Raw genomic sequence first — 21278 nt, 5'->3', positions numbered from 1 at the left:
ATGATTTCCCTGCAAGCTCAACCCATTTTAATGGGTTGTGGTTTCAAAGAACAAAAATAGCTGTTTCATTTACAAAAATATATTTAAATAAGTAATTTTGTCATTTATTTTATACTCTGCGGCCAATATAACATTAGAAACACATTAAAGGAAAACAATTTTACAGTACACTGTGCCTTTAAAGTGAAAGAAATGTCAAAATTTAAATGAGCATGGGTGCATTTAAATTTAAAGTAGAAGTGTTTTTGCAATATATTTCCATTAGCAAAAATACTTCTAGTGAAAGTTATTACTATTTCAGCTGCACATCTACAAATGCTGTATGTGGCTTGAGCATCAGGATTTAACCCCTTGGCGACCAAGGACTTGTCAGGCACGTCCTCCAAAGGGGGTCAGTTAACGACCAAGAACATGCCTCACACGTCCTCGGGTAATCTGAGCTGTGGAAGCGATCAAAATCGATTCCAGCCGCTCAAACAGTATTGCAGGGATGCCTCGATGTTGAGGCATCCTGCAATACTGTTCCTGACTGCCGGGCTCCATTTTGATCGCTCCCCGGAGCGATCACTTCCGGTTTTCACTCCACGTGGAGCACAGCAGTCAGAGAGAGCATCGGAAGCCATCAGGCAGGCATCTGATGCTCTGTAAATGTGCTAAGTGCCTCGGTGGGTCGAGGCACTTAGTAAAATAACATATTATAATATATAATATATATATATATATTTATTTATTTTTTACAGCAAACTATAAGAAAAGAAATAGGACATACAATTCAATTAACTATATAGGAGATAGGGAATCAAGCACTCTTTTATAAATGAATCAAACGATTTAATATCTTAATAATGGAGTTACATCTCTAATCCATATATCACCAATAGTCAAGACATAATATATGTATACTATACATATGGTATACATATATTATGTCTTGACTATTGGTGATATATGGATTAGAGATGTAACTCCATTATTAAGATATTAAATCGTTTGATTCATTTATAAAAGAGTGCTTGATTCCCTATCTCCTATATAGTTCATTGAATTGTATGTCCTATTTCTTTTCTTATAGTTTGCTGTAAAAATATTTCTTATAGGGTCTGCAACATTTACGACTATACTATTATTAGTCTATTATTATAAGGTTTTTGTATTTACATCAACCGTTTGTCCGGTACCCCTTTGAATATATATATATATATATAAAATCGAGAAAATTACGGGGGGGGGGATGCAGTCGCAATATGAGCGTAACTGTGTAAATAATTAACTGGCACAATAGCCTCAGTATACGTTAAAGACAATGTGGTGCAGACCCTTATATAAGTATGATATGGGATACAAGAGAAAGAACTTCAGGAATGTAATCCTGGGTTATAAAGACAGGGGATTCAGCACTCTTTTATGAAATAAACAAGCTCACAATTATGGGTTACACCAAATTAATATATTTAATCCTGAGACAGTGGTCTCTCACATCCGGAGAGTACATTCATGCCAGAAATAGTGTGGTGAATAAATCACAATAGTTGGTATAGATGAATATATCAAAGATGTAGAAACCATATAATAATAAAATAAATACAATGAACCTGACCGGTCAGGGGTACATGCAAAAACCGCAGTAGAAAACAGTCTTATCAATATCTGTGCTGATCACAAGTATAAAGTATTCTGAGTATTAGCCTACTACACCCTACTGCTCACAGAACCCCCTGTCAAAGGACAAGGAGGTATATCCTGGGCAGATAATTGTTTGGGATCTAAGAGGCTAAGGCAGATTACCTGTGTGCAAAGACAGGCTAAATTAGCATATGAAGAGCAAGTCAAGATAAAGTACGTGTACAAGTTGCATATTGTATCAAGGTGGACCACTCCAGTCAGACTACACCCAGCTGCATGCAGCACCCCTATCAAGGGGTAAAAATGCTGGGCAGGTAGACGCAGGGAATCTAAGTCGGCTTGTTAGCGGGCCCTCTGGATATGTACATAAAAGGACAAGCATGCGTGAATAAGCAAGGTTCAACAATGCTAGTAGAGATGTTGCATGAGGCAGTTTAAATGTCGGTGTACACATACAAAGCGGAATTAGTGCTTCTCATGCAGAATGCAAACAGCATGCAGGTAATGATGGTTACTATCCAAGCATAAACAAGCAAATTCGTCAGAGTATAGTCCTTGCAAGCATATATACAAGCAAAAGCAGTGGCGTCACTTGTCCTGGTTGTTTTCATCTGTGTTTTAGACAGAAATCCCAAGCAAACATAACCCTCAGCAGGGAACAGCATCCAACACGATAAATCCCAGTATGATAGCTGGCAATATCACTGCTTGCAATTTAGAAAAGGGGATTCATACGACCTTATACATATAATGTCCGTTATTGTTGTCTTTTCTTGTCCAAGCTCCTCACAGCCGTGGAGATGATGGCTCAAGCAGAGCTAGTAAGCAGGGAGAAAGTCTCCATACGCGGATCCAAACAGCAGCGGAATTAGTGCTATAAATCACTGGCAATAGCAGCACTTTTTTGCTCACTGGCTCTTGCATAAAAGCATTTTTTAGGGGTTAATTTTTTTTTTAGTAATTTTTACTTTTAATTTTTTTTTTTTAGTCATTTAGTTAATTTAAATTTAAATTTTGTCTTGATTTTTTTTTTAGTAATTTTTTTTCTCTGTGACAGATAAAAATAAATTATGTCACAGAGAACATACTGTGCTGAGGAGGCATATGCCTTCCTTGCGTCAGAGTCAGGTGCCTCTATGTCTGACTCAGACCCCAATTTTGACCCTGCCATATGCTCAGATACATCATTAGATACAGTCTCAACTGATAGGTAGCCCCTCTGCCAGAAGACATGTTGCTCCAGCTGCCATTGCTGCTGACGAGTGGGTAATGCCTCATCACCAGAGGCCAGATATCCCACCCTTCACTGCAAATCCTGGCATCAATGTGTATGTGGCAGGATTTAGCCCCCAACAGTTTATGGAGGTGTTTCTGGGCGATGATATATTGGGGAACATTGTCGCCCAAACTAATTTATATGCCCATCAGTTACGTGCTGCAAAGCCTGACACTTTTTTGGCAAATCAGCAATGGGCCCCCATCGATGTGCCAGAACTTAAAAAATTCTGGGCATTGACTATGCTGTTGGGCATCATAAAGAAACCCTCCATTTGCTCTACCCCCATTTTCTCCCAGAGTATGTCGAGGCAGAGGCATGAAATGATTCTTCATTTCATGCACTTCAGTGACAACAGCCTGTGCCCCCCTAGGGAGCATCCCCAGTTTGACAGGCTGTATAAAATCCGCCCCCTGTTTATCCACTTTACCTCCAGGTTTGCAGAGGCTTATACACCTGGAAGGAATATATGCGTGGATAAATCCCTGATGAAACATAAGGGAAGGCTAGGATTCAAGCAGTATATTCCTTCCAAGCGCTCCAGGTATGGAGTAAAGGTGTATAAGCTCTGTGAGAGTGAGACTGGGTATACTCAGGCCTTCCAGGTGTACGAGGGAAAGGATATCCACCTTGACCCTCCAGGCTGCCCAGAACATATGGGAACCACTGGTATGATTGTCTGGGACCTGATTTTACCCCTAATGAACAAAGGGTACCATTTGTATGTAGACAATTTTTATACAAGTGTCCTTTTGTTCAAGCTACTGTATTGTTTTGATACAGTAGCTTGCGGTACAATTCAAAAGAACCGCGCAGGTTTCCCAAGACAACTTGCACGCACCCGGCTAGTAAAGAGGGAGACCTCAACTCTGCTTCAAGAGGAGTTGTTGGCAGTTAAGTACAATGACAAGAAGGATGTATACCTTCTTACCCAAGAAGACTGTGGAGGTCTCTGTACATGGCAGAGCTGAGAGCACAATGAAGCCAGTGTGAATCAAGACTTATAACCTGCATATGGGTGGGGTTGATCTAGCAGATCAGCTGCTGCAGCCCTACCTAATTATGGGGAAGACAAAGGCCTGGTACAAAAAGGTTGCAATTTCCTTAATGCAGATTGCAACCCACAACGCTTTTTTGACTTTTTTACAGTTTCAACTCTAGATCATATCAGAGATTTTGTACCAAGATGCACCTGCTCCCCGGGCGGTGATGGGAGAGAGCAGAGTTGGGGCTACCCATTTTATTTTCAAAATCCCCCCTACTGCAGCAAAGCAGAATCCTAAGAAGAAATGTAGAATCTGTACCAAGAGGGGGCAGAGAAGGGACACCACCTTTTACTGTCCTGATTGCCCTGTTACACACTGGTAAATTTTTAATTTTGTTTTTTTTTTTTACATTTGCCATTGTGTTTTTTTTTGGGGGGGGGGGGGGGGAGGTTACATTTACTCTTACCGAGTATTTTTCTTTTTTCCTTTTACTGTGACAGATTTTTAAATTTCTCTGTTCTATTTTTTATGTTCTAAAATTGGTGCTGTATTTTACCAAAACCCCTGTTAAGCCTATGCATGGTGGGTATGGGTGTACTCTCAGGGGGTCTTGCAGAAAACAACCTGGAGTGTTTTCTTGCAATAACTTACAACTGGCTCTCCTAAATCATAGTCAAAAAGCAATGTTTGTGTAAAAATTAAGATTGAAAAATTACCCCCATACACTTTCTTCAATTTTTTTGGCTAAAACGGTTGCATCAAAGCCCTCCATATACAATACCTTGGGGTGTCAACGTTTCAAATATATACACTTTCATGGCAATAAATAAAACTGGGGTATACAATAGCCCCCAAACTGAAGATAGGCCTATCAGAAGAAATACTCTCACTTTCAACTCAAATTACAAGTCATACAATTGTATCTGAACCTTCCCAAAATCCTGGCAAAACTATGCATTGGGGGCATGGGTGTAGTCAGGGGGACTTGCAGAAAATAACCTGGTGTGTTTTCTTGCAATAACTTACAACGGGCTCTCCTAAATCATAGTCAAAAAGCAATGTGTGTGTAAAAATGAAAATTTAAAAATTACCACCATACACTTTCTCCAAATGTTTGGGCTAAAACAGTTGCATCAAAGGCATCAAAACACTCCATATACAATACATTGGGGTGTCAACCTTTCAAATATATGCACATTCATGGCAAGCAAATAAATTGGGGTACGTAAAAAAGGATCCCAAAAAGAAGATATGTTAAATGTAAAAAAATAATCACAAAAACCATGTCAGAAGTTTGGCATTGCACCCCCTAAACAAGCCAACACACCTATACATGGGTGGTATCACTGTACTCAGGAGATGTTGTTGAACACATATTGAGGTGTTTTGCGTCAGTAACACATAACAGGAGCTGAGAATCCATGAGTAAAGTACAATGTATGTGAAAAATAACACACAAAAATTACTACCCAAAAGTTTGACAAAGACTTGTGGCTGAATTAGTGCATGGAAAGTGTTAAAATACCAGCATTTCAAATACCCTAGAGTGTCTACTTTTAAAAATTAATGGGGGTAAATTACATTGGCCGGCTTCAAAAATGTCCCAAATAGGACATTGGTGCATAAGATGTGAAAATTCCAAGTTGGAAAACTGGAATGCACCCCGTAAAAATAAGGTCTTTTAGCCCCCTGAGAACCCAACAAACCTATTAATGGGTGGTATCACTATACTCAGGAGATGTTGTTGAACACATATTGAGGTGTTTTTTGTCAGTAAAACATAACAGGAAATAATAATCCGTGCCTAAAAGTATGAGTGTGAAAAATAACACACACAAAAAATGACTAGTCAAATGTTTGACAAAGAATAATGGTTAAGCAAGTGCATGGAAAGTGTTAAAATACCAGCATATTAAATACCCTAGGGTGTCTACTTTTCAAAAATATATGGTTTGATGGGGTAAATTACATTGGCTGGCTTCAAAAATGTCCCAAATAGGACATGGGTGCATGATGACAGATGTGAAAATTCCAAGTCGGAAAACTGGAATGTGCCCCCTAAAAATAAGGCCTTTTAGCCCCCTGAGAACCTGACAAACCTATTTATGGGTGGTATCACTGTACTCAGGAGATGTTGTTGAACACATATTGAGGTGTTTTTTTGTCAGTAAAACATAACAGGAACTAAGAATCCATGCCTAAAGTACAATGTGTGTGAAAAATAACACAAAAAAATTACTACTCAAAAGTTTGACAAAGACTGGTGGTTAAGCAAGTGCATGGAAAGTGTTAAAATACCAGCATTTTAAATAAACTGAGAAACACGTTGCTGTGTTTTTAATGTGTTAATAAAAAACTTGTCTTTTATACAACTTGCTACTTTGCCTCTTTTGGACTTCTTTTGCCTTTTTAACCCTCTAATCACTTGAGGTGGAAACAGTAAAGCTGATCCCCAAACATCACGATAACAGAGTTACTGAAATTTGGTTCCTGGGAGTCTGAGCTTGAGAGGAGAGTTATACCGGACAACTCTAAGGTTCTGGTCTGTCCAGCTCGCACTACATCTTGGTGCTTCATAAAACGTGAGTGTATCAGAGTTTCAACTACTATTCTGAAATATCACACAGAATTATGCTATGTGGCGCCTCTCTATCTTCTTATAGAATAATTTGATGTGGATGGCCTTATACCTCGAGGAGAGCTGCCTATTTCCTATCTAGCAAGATACTGGATATTCATTGGACTCACATAAGTTATATATCTGTGGGACTCTTCCTTATTATTCATAAGATTTGATAACCTGTATCTTATATATGTTTTGGATTTTTCCTCACATTGGTGATATCCTTTTGTAGTGTTGCTTTATATAGCTACATGTTTTTGGTACTAATTTAATTGTCTGTTTTGATAGCGCCCCTATTTATACTCCTTTGGGTATTATCTATACTAAATACCCTAGGGTGTCTACTTTTCAAAAATATATGGTTTGATGGGGGTACATTACATTGGCTGGCTTCAGAAATGTCCCAAATAGCACATAGGTGCATGATGACAGATGTAAAAAATGTGCCCCCTAAAAATAAGGCCTTTTAGCCCCAAGAGAACCCAACACACCTATACATGGGTGGTATCACTGTACTCAGATGTTGCTGAATACATATTGGGGTGTTATTTCACAGTAACCCTTAACGTTCTCAGTAAATGTATTTTTTAAATTGTTATTTTGTCAAAAAATCACCATTTTTTTTAATTTGGCATAGATTGGTGGGAAAATAGTCAAAATACCCCAATTTTAATACCTTAGGTTGTCTTCTTTTAAAAAAATATATACATGTGAAGGGTTATTCAGGGATTCCTGACAGATATCAGTGTTCCAATGTAACTATCGCTAATTTTGAAAACAAAAATGTTTTTTAAATAGCAAAGTGCTACTTTTATTTATTGCCCTATAACTTGCAAAAAAAGCAAAGAACATGTAATCATTGGGTATTTCTAAACTCAGGACAAAATTAAGAAACTATTTAGCATGGGTGTTTTATGGTAGTTGTAGAAGTGTAACAGATTTTGGGGGTCAAATTTAGAAAAAGTGTGGTTTTTTCCATTTTTTCATCATATTTCATAAAAAATATATAGTAAATTATAAGATATGATGAAAATAATAGTATCTTTAGAAAGTTCATTTAATCGCAAGAAAAATTGTATATAATATGTGTGGGTACAAAAAATGAGTAAGAGGAAAATTACAGCTAAACACAAACACCGCAGAAATGTAAAAATAGCCTTGGTCCCAAACGGTCAACAAATGGAAAAGTGGTCTGGTCACTAAGGGGTTAAACACCATGTCTGCTCAGACAGCTGACAGTGGAGTGTGTTGCATCAGTGAAGATTTAGTTGGTGCCATATAAGCGGCTGTTGACTCTGAGAACAAGTGGTGTTTGAACACTGGTGCATAGGACAATCACAGGATATGTGCATATGCTGCTAAAAACAGTAATAACTTTTACTATAAGTATTTTTGCTAATGGAAGTGTATTGCAAAATGTTTTCTATTCAGAATTAAAATGCATATATGGTGTGCACAAATCAATTTTGACTTTTCTATCCCTTTAATGTGATTTTTATAAATACACAATATATCAGCAATTAAATACTGCATTGCACAAAGTCTGCACACACATTTTTATAACAATTTAAACAGTCATTTTGATAGCAATATTTGCAGTACACAACCCTTGAGAAGATTCTTAAATATCTATTTTTTGCTATAGCTAATTAGGGAAATATAAATGAGCACCTGCATGGATCAAGCAAACACTGTGTAACATGTTGTAGGAAACTGGATCCTGTAGGACACATTCCAATATGTTTGAGTGCAGTAAAAAAACACAATATACAGAGATACATTACAAGAAAACCAGGCAAAATAAACTATAAAATTACCACTAGGTATAATGAAAAACTATTTTTAGGGAATTTAGTTTTATGTTTAATGTCCCTTTGATTGTTAATATCATAAATTGATTAAATGTGTTGGGAACAAAAGGAAATAAAGGTAACTGAGTCACTAAGTAATAAGAAAAACAATAATACAAAATGATGAAGGCAACAGGAAGAGCTGAGGTTTACAATGATACACCCTGTATTACTGGGGATGTATTGTCATATGATGAAATGCACCAAGTGATACAGAAATAACAAGAAATATAAAATGTCATCTATATTGTACATGAACTAGAACATATGGAATTAAGTTTTCAGGCACATGATGTGAGCAGACTAACCAGCTAGCAGGTATTATCTATATATGACATATGTACACATGCTTATGGCCAGTCTATACAATAGCGCTTCCTCTTCTGCACAAATTACTACTTGTTTATACCATATAAATACCAGTTCACCACTTCATAAGCTGCCTATTGCTGGCCTGTGTATAGGGATGATGGAACAAATAACAAAAGGCTGCTGGGAAATAACGGTCTCCACAAGTTAATTTATAGAACAGAATATTCCCAGAACAACTCTACACATTCACTGCAGGAGGTTACTGTGGTCTCATTATGATGTTTTCTCACCTTTCCTGTCAACAGGTAGAGAATCTCCAGAATATGATTCAGGATCCACTCAGGCAGCTTCTTCATCTTGTTCATGGTCAGTGATGTGTGTAACACTGAGACCTACAACAGAGAATACAGATATGAGAATAATGTCCAAACAAACATATATACATATATAAACACAAACTCCACCCCTAAAATCTATCTCTATACATGTATACACCACACGTGTGTACACAAACACACATATACCCATATTACTTAAAGGGCCATAATACCCAAATGTTTAAACACTTGAAAGTGATGCAGCATAGCTGTAAAAAGCTGACTAGAAAATATCACCTGAACATCTCTATGTAAAAAAGAAAGATATTTTACCTCAAAAGTTCCTCAGTAGCCACACCCCATTGTAAAGGATTTCTAAGCAGCATATCAGTATGTTTGTCCCGGGACAGCGGAAGGGACGAGCTTACGTGCACTCTCATCTTATTTCCCTATTCAGTTTAAAGGAAGTTTGCTATGAAATCTCATGAGTTAAGTGAAATCTCATGGGATCACAGTAAAAGAGTTCATGACCTCAGCACTGCTGATGCCGATTGGCTGCTGTTCATTTCTTCATTTTTTTTTTTACCTGCAGCTGGACTGCAGCTGAGTATAACTTTTTACACAGAACTTACTCTGGTGAGCTGAGGTAATTGGGAGGTAAAATATCTTCCTTTTTTACATAGAGATGATCAGGTGATATTTTCTTGTCAGCTTTTTACAGTTATACTGCATCAGTTTCAAGTGATTTAGCATATGAGTATTATGTCCCTTTAAACCAAAACTCATCACACATCTTTTTTATACATATACACATACAGTAATACAACACACAGACACAACTTATAATAAAGGCTTTTTGGTTTAACCCTGGTAATAGAGTGGAGAGGGGCAGAGAGTATGAGCAGAAATTGTTTATTAGAAGGGGAGGGTGTTTGAGAAGGTCAAACAAAGAAATACATAAGTACAAGTACCTTATACAATGCTAGTTGATCGATAGATACACAGAGCGAGTTGCTTTGTGTCTCACACACACTCAATTCTATCCCCAGTTATACAGATATATATTATAGAGAGGTTCCCTCTGCCTCACGCACACACACAGCCCCTCCCCAGTAACTTATATACAGGTATATACTATCATAGAGAGTGGGGGTTCCCTCTGCCTTACAAACACCCCCTCTTCAAATACCTTATATACAGATATATAATATTATAAATAGAGATTATGTCTTACACACACAGCTAGGGTTGCCAGGTGTCCGGTATTTGACCGGACAGTCCGGTATTTCCGTTTCCTGACCGGTATTTTTTTTTTTTTAAACGGACATTTAAATGTCAGGTATATTTGGGTCCCATTGTTAGGGTTGCCACCTCAGCCATGTTTTCCTGGACACTTATGAGTTACACATGCTGCAGGGTGTGCAGGGAGGAACATGTATTGTGTTTCTGGACAGCACTATTCATATTTCTCCCTGCACACCCTGCAGCATGTGTAACTTATAAGTGTTCACTATTTTAAGGGACGGGTGGCAACCCTACCCATTGTGAAAGTAGTGCAGCACGTCTCTTCTGAGCTATATGTTCGACTGAGTCATGTGACCTAGAAAGGAAGCTAAATAGCACAGCGTAGCCTCTCAGATTCTGACTGTGGATGTGACATACTAGGTGGAGGGGTTAGAGGGGGGCATCAGGACAATGTGTTCTTGGATGAGCTGCTAGTACTACAGACCGTGCTATGGGAACTGTCCCATCTGCAGCCTAGAGAGTAGAGGAGATACCCAGTCCTAAATAACCGAGGAGGGAAGTGCAAACACCAGCCGACACGCAGAATATTTTCCATCCACAGTCTGGAGAGCAGAGCAGACTGAAATGGAAAACCCCGCTGCCTAAAACACATACAGATTATTTACGCACACGGAGACACTGTGAGTACAGTATAGCAGCTCATTTACTGAATTTTGAGTCCACTATTATTAATGCATGCAAAATACAAGTGAGGAACATATATTTAATTAGGATTATGCACTTTGAGAGTCTGCACTAAAAAGAGATAAAACAAGTCCAAAGTATTTAAAAGACAAGATTCTTGTGTGCAGTTTATTTAAAGTTGTAGCATATCTGTATTATTGCACGTATTTTTGGACAACACACAATGGTAAAACAGATGAGGTATTTGCAGAACTAAAACTGCAGCAGGGTGAGTATATATATATATATATATACACATACTGCAGCTGTATATTATATATATATATATATATACACACACACGTATAATATGCCTTTGTTTCTGTCACAAAACCACCTATTACACTTCATTCCAGCAACAAACCCCATCCCCACCTGTGACCGCTGACTGTCCAGTATTTTTTGGAAGGACAGCTGGCAACACTGCACACAGCCCATCCCAGTACCTTATATACATTATAGTCAGGTTCCCTCTTATCACATACAAACACAGACCCTCCCCAGTACACTATAAACAGATATATAATATAATAGGGATTTCCCCTCTGCCTCACAAGAGAACCCTGACCAGTACCTTATATACAGAAGTTAATATTATAGAGAGATTACTCTGCCTCACAATAACACCCTGCCCAGCTGTATAATATTATAGGGAGTTTCCCTCTACCTCACAATAGCAACCTGCCCAGTACCTTAGATACAGATGTATAATATGATATGGAGTTTCCCTCTACCTCACAATAGCAACCTGCCCAGTACCTTAGATACAGATGTATAATATGATAGGGAGTTTCCCTCTACCTCACAATAGCAACCTGCCCAGTACCTTAGATACAGATGTATAATATGATATGGAGTTTCCCTCTACCTCACAATAGCAACCTGCCCAGTACCTTAGATACAGATGTATAATATGATAGGGAGTTTCCCTCTACCTCACAATAGCAACCTGCCCAGTACCTTAGATACAGATGTATAATATGATAGGGAGTTTCCCTCTACCTCACAATAGCAACCTGCCCAGTATCTTAGATACAGATGTATAATATGATAGGGAGTTTCCCTCTACCTCACAATAGCAACCTGCCCAGTACCTTAGATACAGATGTATAATATGATATGGAGTTTCCCTCTACCTCACAATAGCAACCTGCCCAGTATCTTAGATACAGGTGTACAATATGATATGGAGTTTCCCTCTACCTCACAATAGCAACCTGCCCAGTATCTTAGATACAGGTGTATAATATGATATGGAGTTTCCCTCTACCTCACAATAGCAACCTGCCCAGTATCTTAGATACAGATGTATAATATGATAGGGAGTTTCCCTCTACCTCACAATAGCAACCTGCCCAGTACCTTAGATACAGATGTATAATATGATATGGAGTTTCCCTCTACCTCACAATAGCAACCTGCCCAGTACCTTAGATACAGATGTATAATATGATAGGGAGTTTCCCTCTACCTCACAATAGCAACCTGCCCAGTACCTTAGATACAGATGTATAATATGATAGGGAGTTTCCCTCTACCTCACAATAGCAACCTGCCCAGTATCTTAGATACAGATGTATAATATGATAGGGAGTTTCCCTCTACCTCACAATAGCAACCTGCCCAGTACCTTAGATACAGATGTATAATATGATATGGAGTTTCCCTCTACCTCACAATAGCAACCTGCCCAGTATCTTAGATACAGATGTATAATATGATATGGAGTTTCCCTCTACCTCACAATAGCAACCTGCCCAGTACCTTAGATACAGATGTATAATATGATATGGAGTTTCCCTCTACCTCACAATAGCAACCTGCCCAGTATCTTAGATACAGGTGTACAATATGATATGGAGTTTCCCTCTACCTCACAATAGCAACCTGCCCAGTATCTTAGATACAGATGTATAATATGATAGGGAGTTTCCCTCTACCTCACAATAGCAACCTGCCCAGTATCTTAGATACAGATGTATAATATGATATGGAGTTTCCCTCTACCTCACAATAGCAACCTGCCCAGTATCTTAGATACAGGTGTATAATATGATATGGAGTTTCCCTCTACCTCACAATAGCAACCTGCCCAGTATCTTAGATACAGGTGTATAATATGATATGGAGTTTCCCTCTACCTCACAATAGCAACCTGCCCAGTATCTTAGATACAGATGTATAATATGATAGGGAGTTTCCCTCTACCTCACAATAGAACCCTGCCCAGTACCTTATAAAGAGATGTATAATATTATACAAAGGTTCCCTCTGCCTCAGACACACAGAGACCCTTCTCTGTACAGTAAATACAGATTTAAATTATAGAGATTCTCGCTATATATCATATATACAGCCCGCTCTCCAGTATGATATACACATATATAACAGCATAGAGATGCTCTTTCTGCCTCACACGCACTATTTCAGTGCAATAAATACAGAAATAAAGCACTTACACAAAGCTACTACTATGTTTTCTTTTCTTGTCATACGACCGCGGTAGCAGCTAGATCCCATCCAGCTGTAGGACCGGTCACATGACTGCCGTGACATCATTGATACTTTAGCTAAAGGGACCGCGTTAAAAAATTCGTCCGTGAGCTGTGCTGTGAGTTATCAGCTGTAGCGTGAGAGCAAACAGAGCCCCCCTGTTGTCTGATGTGTGTGCTGAGTAATGGGTATGAGTCAGGATTGGTGTTGTAATGTTTAATAGAGTCGGGTTGTGTGTAAGGCCTGAAAAGGAGGCTGTGTGATGGTGAGGAGAGCTGAGAGGGAGGGAGGTGTTGAGAGGGTGAGGAGGGGACTGTGTGAAGGAGAGGAGGGGTAAATGGTGGCTTAGAGTGAAGGAGAGGGTGAGGAGGGGCCTGTGTGAGGGAGAGGAAGGTAAGGGGGAGCTGAGAGTGAAGGAAGGAGGTGTTGGGAGGCTGAGCAGGGGGTTGTGTGAGGATGAGGAGGGGTAAGGAGGAGCTGAGAGTGAAGGAGAGAGGTGAGGAGGGGGCTGTGTAAGGAAAAGAGGGTTAAAGGGGTAAGGGGGTGCTGAGAGTGAGGGAAAGAGGTTTTGTGAGGATGAGGAGGGGTAATGTGGAGCTAAGAGTAGGGTTGCCACCTGTCCCTTAAAATACAGAACACTTATGAGTTACACATGCTGCAGGTGTGCAGAGAGGAATATGAATAGTGCTGTCCAGATACACAAAACATGTTCCTCCCTGCACACCCTGCAGCATGTGTAACTCATAAGTGTCCAGGGAAACATGGCTGATGTGGCAACCCTAGCTAAGAGTGAAAGAGAGAGGTGTTAAGAGGTTGAGGAGTGGGCTGTGTGAGGGAGAAGAGAGTTGAGAGGGTAAGAGGGAGCTAAGAGTGAAGGAGAGTGGTGTTAACAGTGTGAGGAGGGGGCTGTGTGAAGGAGAGGAAGGTAAGGGGGAGCTGAGAGTGGAGAGAGCTGTTGAGAGGGTGAGGAGGGGTGAGAGTGAGGGTAAGGGGGTGCTGAGCGTGAAGGAGAGAGATGTTGGGAGGGGACTGTGTGAGGAAGAAAAGGGCTGAGAGGAGGAGACTGTGTAAGGGAGAGGGGAATTTAGAGAGCGAGGAGGGGCCTGAAAGGGGGCCGTGTGTAAGGTAGACTGGTACTAAGAAGGTGATGAGAGAGCTGTGTGCGAGTGAGGGAGGATGAGAGGGTAAGTAGGAGGCTTAGATGTTAAGAAGGGAGCAGTGTTAAGGAGGAAGCTGAGAGTGTAAGGAGAGACTGTTTGTTAGTGGGTGAGGGAGGTGAATGAGGGAAAGGAGGCTGAGAGGGTGAGAAAGGGCTGTGTGTGAGGGAGAGCGGTTCTGAGAAGATGAGGAGGGGAGAAGAAAGCTGGGCTATGAGAGGAAGGCTGAGAGGGTGTATGATGGAGTGGGGGCCTGAGAGGGTGAGAATAATCTGTGTGTGTTGGAGAGAGAAAGAGGGTTGCAAGCAGAGTAAAGAGGGGTCTGTGTAAGAAAGAGTGGTAGAAAAGTGTGAGAAGGGTACTATATATAATTGAGAGAAGTTCTGAGAGGGAGAAGGGGGATGAAAGATTAAGAAGGGAGCTGGGTGAGGAGGGGGCTTTGTAAGGGAGAAGTGGGATGAAAGGTTAAGAAGGGAACTGGTTGAGGAGGGGGCTGTGTGAGGGAGAAAGATTCTGAGAAGGTGGCTATGTGAGAAGAGGGGACTGAGTGAGGGAGGGGAGGTAAAAGGGAGGGTACTGGAATACATTTGTTTTTAGGGTAATTAGGCGGGTTCTAGGGGACTAATTTATAGCTTGTCCCTGCCTTAGTTACAGTACAGCCGAAACAAGAACTAAAGCAAAAACTACTACTTATATAAAAGAGAGCAACACAGGTAGTGGTTTCCTACAGATTGTATGAGTCAGCACGCGTATGTTAAAGGGCCATAATACCCAAATGCTTAAACACTTGAAAGTGATGCAGTATAGCTGTAAAAAGCTGACTAGAAAATATCACCTGAACATCTCTATGTAAAAAAGAAAGATATTTTACCTCAAAAGTTTCTCAGTAGCCACATCCCATTGTAAAGGACTTCTAAGCAGCATATCAGTATGTCTGTCCCGGGACAGCCGAAAGGATGAGCCTCGTGCACTCTCATGTTATTTCCCTATTCAGTTTAGGGAAGTTTACAATGAAATCTCATGAGAGTTAAGTCATATCTCATGAGATCACAGTAAAAGAGTTCATGACCTCAGCACTGCTGAGGCTGATTGGCTGATGTTAATTTCTTCATTTTTTTAAAAAATTTTTTTTACCTGCAGCTGAGTATTACTTTTTACGCAGAACTTGCTCTGCTGAGCTGAGGAGATTGTGAGGTAAAATATCTTCCTTTTTATATAGAGATGCTCAGGTGATATTTTCCTGTCCGCTTTTTACAGTTATACTGCATCAGTTTCAAGTGATTTAGCATTTGAGTATTATGTCCCTTTAAGTTTAGTTTTCTGAGCAGTTTGTGACGTATGTGAAACTGCTGTACCCTTTAGTTCTACCCTTAAGCAGGAAGGTTGAAGGGACGGACTGGTGATACAGCACTGCCTGTCACATGTGGCTAATTAGTGAGGGTCAGATACCGAAACGCAAATAAAGTAAAAGAAAGAGAGGGAGGAGCATAAGCCCAGCAGCTGAAAGCAGAGCTCTCACTCTTGTTGCTGAATTCAGTGTTGGAAGCTCCTCTGTACGTCACTGTGAGCACATGCACCTCTGAAGCACCATGTGACTATGTAATTGAATGGCTGACCTGAATCTGCTCTAACTCTCGCACTTCTCCTGGCCAAAGTGTACAGGGAATTTCACTCAGCACTGGGGCACATTTTATTAGCGCCACTTGTGTGCTGCAATGGGAGATAATCAACTTCTGCTGTACACATTCACCTCATGATTTTTGCTGGCTCATTAAATACGTCACCTCCATAAAGTTTTACAAACCTGCTGTATAAAGATTGTCACATTGTATGTGTTATCTGCTCTACATGCAGCTGGTCACATGTGTAGTATTATATTGTACATAAGTGACATAACATGTTTATATCACATAATCATAGCTTTACCATAAGCTCTGACTCCCATCTCTCATTTGTTGCTCCTTCCTTTCTTCTCTCAGGTGTCACATTTCTAGCATCTGAGTCAAGATGAACAATTACAGAAAGCAGATGGCAGAGCAGTTCCTGAGTCAGGCCCTGGGCATCATCTGCCTGCTGACCGGAGAGGTGAGAGCTGCTTCTGATCACCAGACCTATATTATTAATGCTTACATCAGCTTGGCCACCTGCATACCCCCCAGCACTCAGGGTCCCCTTCACAACCCTCCCTCATCCCCCTAGAACCTAGGGGCCACTGCACCCCTCCACCAACTCCCCACTGCAAAGTTTCTATTACCAGCCATTTCTCCTGCAAAACTATCCACTACACCTCTCCAGGACTCAGGGGTCCCTGCACAAACCTCCATCAAAAAACCTCCCTCAGCACCCGGGGTCTTCTGCACAACTATCCACTGTAAAACCTCCCCAATCACCCAGTGGTTTCTGCACAACAATCAATGAAACAACCTCCCCTAGCACACAGGAACCCCTACACAACTATCCACTGTAAAACCTCCCCTGTACAACCCTCCATTGCAACGTGTCCCCCAGCACCCAGGGACCCCTGCACAGCTGTCCACTGTAAAACATTCCTTAACACCCAGGGTCCCCTTCACAACTCTTCACTGCAAAACCACCCAGCACCCAGGGGCCCATATACAATCCTTCACTGTAAACCTGAACAACCCTAGTACTCCCCTGCATGACCCTACCATCATTAACAGAAATTTGAGGGTCCCACTGCATAATACCCAAAACAAAAAGTATATATATATATATATATATATATATATATATATATAAAGAACATTAGGGGTATAATCTACAATTACAGGTGTGGCTAAGAGCGAAAACAACATGTTAATAAATGTTACAGAGTGAAGTAGAAGCCAATGTGTTGGTGGCGTGGAGTGTGCGTGTCAAGGTTAAGGCTGGGGAGTGTGTAATATACACTGTACTTTTCATATGGAAAATATAGGCCTGCACCTCTCCAAATTAATGAGGGAACAGCAGTGCTTATAAAAAAAGGTAGAATTCAAGCTCAGTAAAAAACTGCTCCTCTAGTGTAGGTGGGGGGATTGTCTGTCTACATCTGTGTTGCTCCCTCCCTGCACCATTTGTTGGGTCTCTGAGGAGCCTGTGTTGCTGTTTTTCCTTATTAATAGTGTACAAGAAGACTAGTTAACCCTTTAAGGACACAGCTTTCAGTTTGCTCAATTGTTTTATGACGGAAACATTCCGTCATATGTCCTTAAGAGGTTAATGTGCTGCTTACTGCTGTTTCATTGTAGAGTTGCAGTCATAGGTATTGTTGGGCTGTGCAACTTTCCATGTCCCTGAAGTGTCAGTCTTACCTGTGAAATAAAACCTAACCTGCCTTACACTAAAACCTAACATTACAAAAAAGTAACAAACACTAAAATTACAAAAAATAAAAAACCTAGCATTACAAAAAATAACAAACATTATCCAAAACAAAAATTATTCCTATTCTAATACCCTTTTTTTAAAAAAATAAACACCCCAAAATAAAAAACCCTAATCTATAATAAACTATCAAGGGCCCTTAAAAGGGCATTTTGTAGGGCATTGCCCTAAGTTAAACAGCTCTTTAGCTACAAAAGAAAATAAAACACCCCCTAACAGTTACAAACCCCGACCCCCAAACTACCAAGGGCCCTTAAAAGGGCCTTTTGGGGGCCCTTAAAAGGGCATTTTGTAGGTCATTGCATTAAAGTTAACAGCTCTTTTGCTACAAAAAGAAAACAAACTAACACCCCCTAACAGTATACAAACCCCCACCCCCCAAACTCACAAAATAAAAGAAAGTAAAACCTAATCTACCCATTGCCCTGAAAAGGGCATTTATATGGGCATTGCCCTTAAAAGGGCATTTAGCTCTTTTACCTGCCCAAACTCTAATCTAAAAAAAAAAAACACCCAAAAAACCTATCACTAACCCCGAAGATCCATTTACAGTCTTTAAGTCCTGCTTGAACGATCTTCATCCTGGCAGCAAAGTCCTTTTCTAAGCAGCGAGAAATCTTCATCCAGACGGCCTCTTCAATCTTCATCCAGACAGCATCTTCTATCTAGATCCCGGCAGCGCGGAGCGGGTCCATCCTGAAGAGATCCGGCACGGAGCATCCTCTTCATACGGTCGCTGCCGTACACTGAATCTTCAATGCAAGGTGGCGTCTCTTGCATTCCTATTGGCTGAAAAATTTGAATCAGCCAAAAGGAATTAGAGCTGCTAAAATCCTATTAGCTGTTAAAATCAGCCAATAGGATTTAAGCAGCTCTCATTCTATTGGCTGATTTGAACAGCCAATAGGATTTTAGCAGCTCTAATTCCTATTGGCTGATTCAAATTTTTCAGCCAATAGGAATGCAAAGGACGCCATCTTGAATCGCGTACCTTGCATTGAAGATTCAGTGTCGCCTGGATGAGGACTTCGCCGCCGGGATGAAGATTGAAGAGGCCATCTGGATGAAGACTTCTCACCGCCTGGATGAAGATAGTTCAAGCGGGACTTCAAAAAACGTAAGTGGATCTTCGGGGGTTAGTGATAGGTTGTTTTTTTTAAAGGGTTTTTTGGGTGTTTTTTTTTTTTTTAGTTTAGGGTTTGGGCATGTAAAGAGCTAAATGCCCATCCAAATGCACTTTTCAGGGCAATGGGCGATGCCCATCCAAATGCCCTTTTCAGGGCAATGGGTAGCTAAGTTTTTTTTTTTTTTGTTAAGTGGTGGGTTTTACTGTTGGGGGGTCTTTGTATTTTTTTCAGGAAAAAAGCTGATATCTTTAGGGCAATGCCCCACAAAAAGCCCTTTTAAGGGCTGTTTGAAGTTTATTGTAGGCTTGGGGTTTTTTTTTTTTTTGGTGGACTTTTTTATTTTGATAGAGATTAGGTGTAATTTTTTTTATTTTTGATAATTTCGTTTTATCTTCTGTAATTTAGTATTATTATTTTTTGTAATTAGATACTTTGTAATTTTTAGAGTAGTGTTAGGATTTTTTAAATGTGTAGTTTTTAGTTTTATTTAATTGGTAGTTAGTTTAATTTTAGTTTAATAATTATATTAGTTTAATTGTTAGTTTAAACTTAGTTTTTTTAATTTGACAGCTAAGTTTTTTTAATTTAAGATAAGGAAATTGTAATTTTAATATAAAGTTAGGGGGGCGTTAGGTTTAGGGGTTAATCGTTTAAATATGGTTTATTGCGACGTGGGGGGCTTTCAGTTTAGGGCTTAATAGTTTAATTTAGTATATTTTGGTGTGGGGCCTTGTGGTTTAGGGGTTAATAGGTTTATTATAGTGGCAGCGGTGTAGGGCTTAATAACTTTAGTATAGTGGGGGGATTTTTTACAAAATATATCATTGGAAATTAAAAGGCAGCTCTATTGATTTGCACAGTATTCTGAAAATGGGGTTGTGATTATTAGTATTATTATTGTATTAATGAATGCAGGTGCAACTAACAAAAAAAAAAAATATATATATATATATATACACAGATGATTGAGAGTTCAAGGACTGAGTGGTAAGGTCTATTCAGGAACACACAGGAAACACTGCGCCGGCGCCTCTCCCGGCACAAACCCAGACCTGCAGACCAGGCTGCCCGTTCCAGGTATACAATAAACAAAGAAACTTTCCTTATAAGTTGCTCCCAGACCAGAAATGTCCACTATTTAAGGCACAACACAGACACATGAGTCAAAGTAAAGCAAATTGATCATACCTTTATTATGGCATGTCGGACAAACACTCGGCAAATGCTAGCGGTGTGACTACCAGGAGACACAGGTGTGTGGAGTGTGACGTCATCTGACGTGTTTCACGGCCTTCTGGCGCTTTGTCAAAGATGTGGAGGTGTGTGTGATTAGCATACTTTATCTGAAAGAAACTCCTCCCTTGATGTGATGTCATAGTAGCAAACTGTGTTTTCAAAATTATTAATACATATATGTGATAAAGTGTATTGAAAGTGTTGATGAGTGTATATTTTAATTGGAGTACGTTGCGTGTATTAATTTAAAGTGAGTTACTATTTAAAAGTTTATTTTTTTATAAATACTAAACATATGATGCTATACGGCTCTTAGATATTCATGACCAATAACAAAGAACAAAAGAATTCCTATGGTTACATTATACTGTGTTCATTCTGCTGGAATTATACTGCAATAATATTTTTTAGTTATTATTGTAATACATTGATATGTGTTTTGTTCTTTTGTTTCTAAAAGTTCTGATACTTTTATTTATATGGCCATTCAGAACATTTTGGTTTTCCGTTTGTCTGAAATCTTGTCAGTCTTATTATTAACCCCTTTATCACTATTTAGAATTAATACGTTATGTGTATCTCTACTTTATAAAAGTTTATCTTCTTACTTCGCAGGGTTAACTAGATATATTAGAGCCGATAGTTCATATCAACACTAAAATATTACAATACTAAAAGTTGTATACTTAGTGTGAATAAACAGTTTTTGAACTTTACACCTGATATAGATAGTTATATATCATTCTTTGATATTGAATCCATTTTAATATTAGTTTCACTACTTGGATATAAAAACCTGCATATTGTTCCTTAAAATTAGTAATGGTATTTTTTTGTATATTGAGGCTTTCAAGGCATAAACACAAAATAGATGTGGAGTGGATGGGACAGGTATTTGGGGAGTAAACAAATATTCTTCAAATAGT

At 39.5% G+C, this 21278-nt stretch overlaps 2 protein-coding genes across 3 annotated transcripts in view; one reads left to right on the top strand and one right to left on the bottom strand.

The window, feature by feature from the left end:
• Nucleotides 1-21278, bottom strand: part of LOC128657969 (uncharacterized) — a 296601-nt gene that overhangs the window by 38753 nt on the left and 236570 nt on the right. Inside the window, exon 9 of the mRNA XM_053712409.1 lies at nucleotides 8961-9062. Within this exon, the coding sequence (XP_053568384.1) occupies nucleotides 8961-9062 (102 nt within the window). The remainder of the gene's footprint in view (nucleotides 1-8960; nucleotides 9063-21278) is intronic.
• LOC128657251 (zinc finger protein 836-like) overlaps nucleotides 13514-21278 on the top strand; it is a 60053-nt gene continuing 52288 nt past the window's right edge. Inside the window, exons 1-3 of one of the 2 annotated variants that reach the window (XM_053711522.1) lie at nucleotides 13751-13841; nucleotides 15254-15321; nucleotides 16585-16690. In XM_053711522.1, coding sequence (XP_053567497.1) covers nucleotides 16613-16690 — 78 coding nt within the window. In that variant the 5' untranslated portion in view covers nucleotides 13751-13841; nucleotides 15254-15321; nucleotides 16585-16612. Of the gene's footprint in view, nucleotides 13567-13750; nucleotides 13842-15253; nucleotides 15322-16584; nucleotides 16691-21278 lie in introns of those variants that run through there. The other variant, XM_053711523.1, reaches the window with a different exon arrangement.

This window comes from Bombina bombina, chromosome 4 (assembly GCF_027579735.1).
Source record: "Bombina bombina isolate aBomBom1 chromosome 4, aBomBom1.pri, whole genome shotgun sequence".
Lineage (NCBI taxonomy): Eukaryota > Metazoa > Chordata > Amphibia > Anura > Bombinatoridae > Bombina > Bombina bombina.
This window is presented reverse-complemented; position numbering and strand designations above follow the sequence as displayed.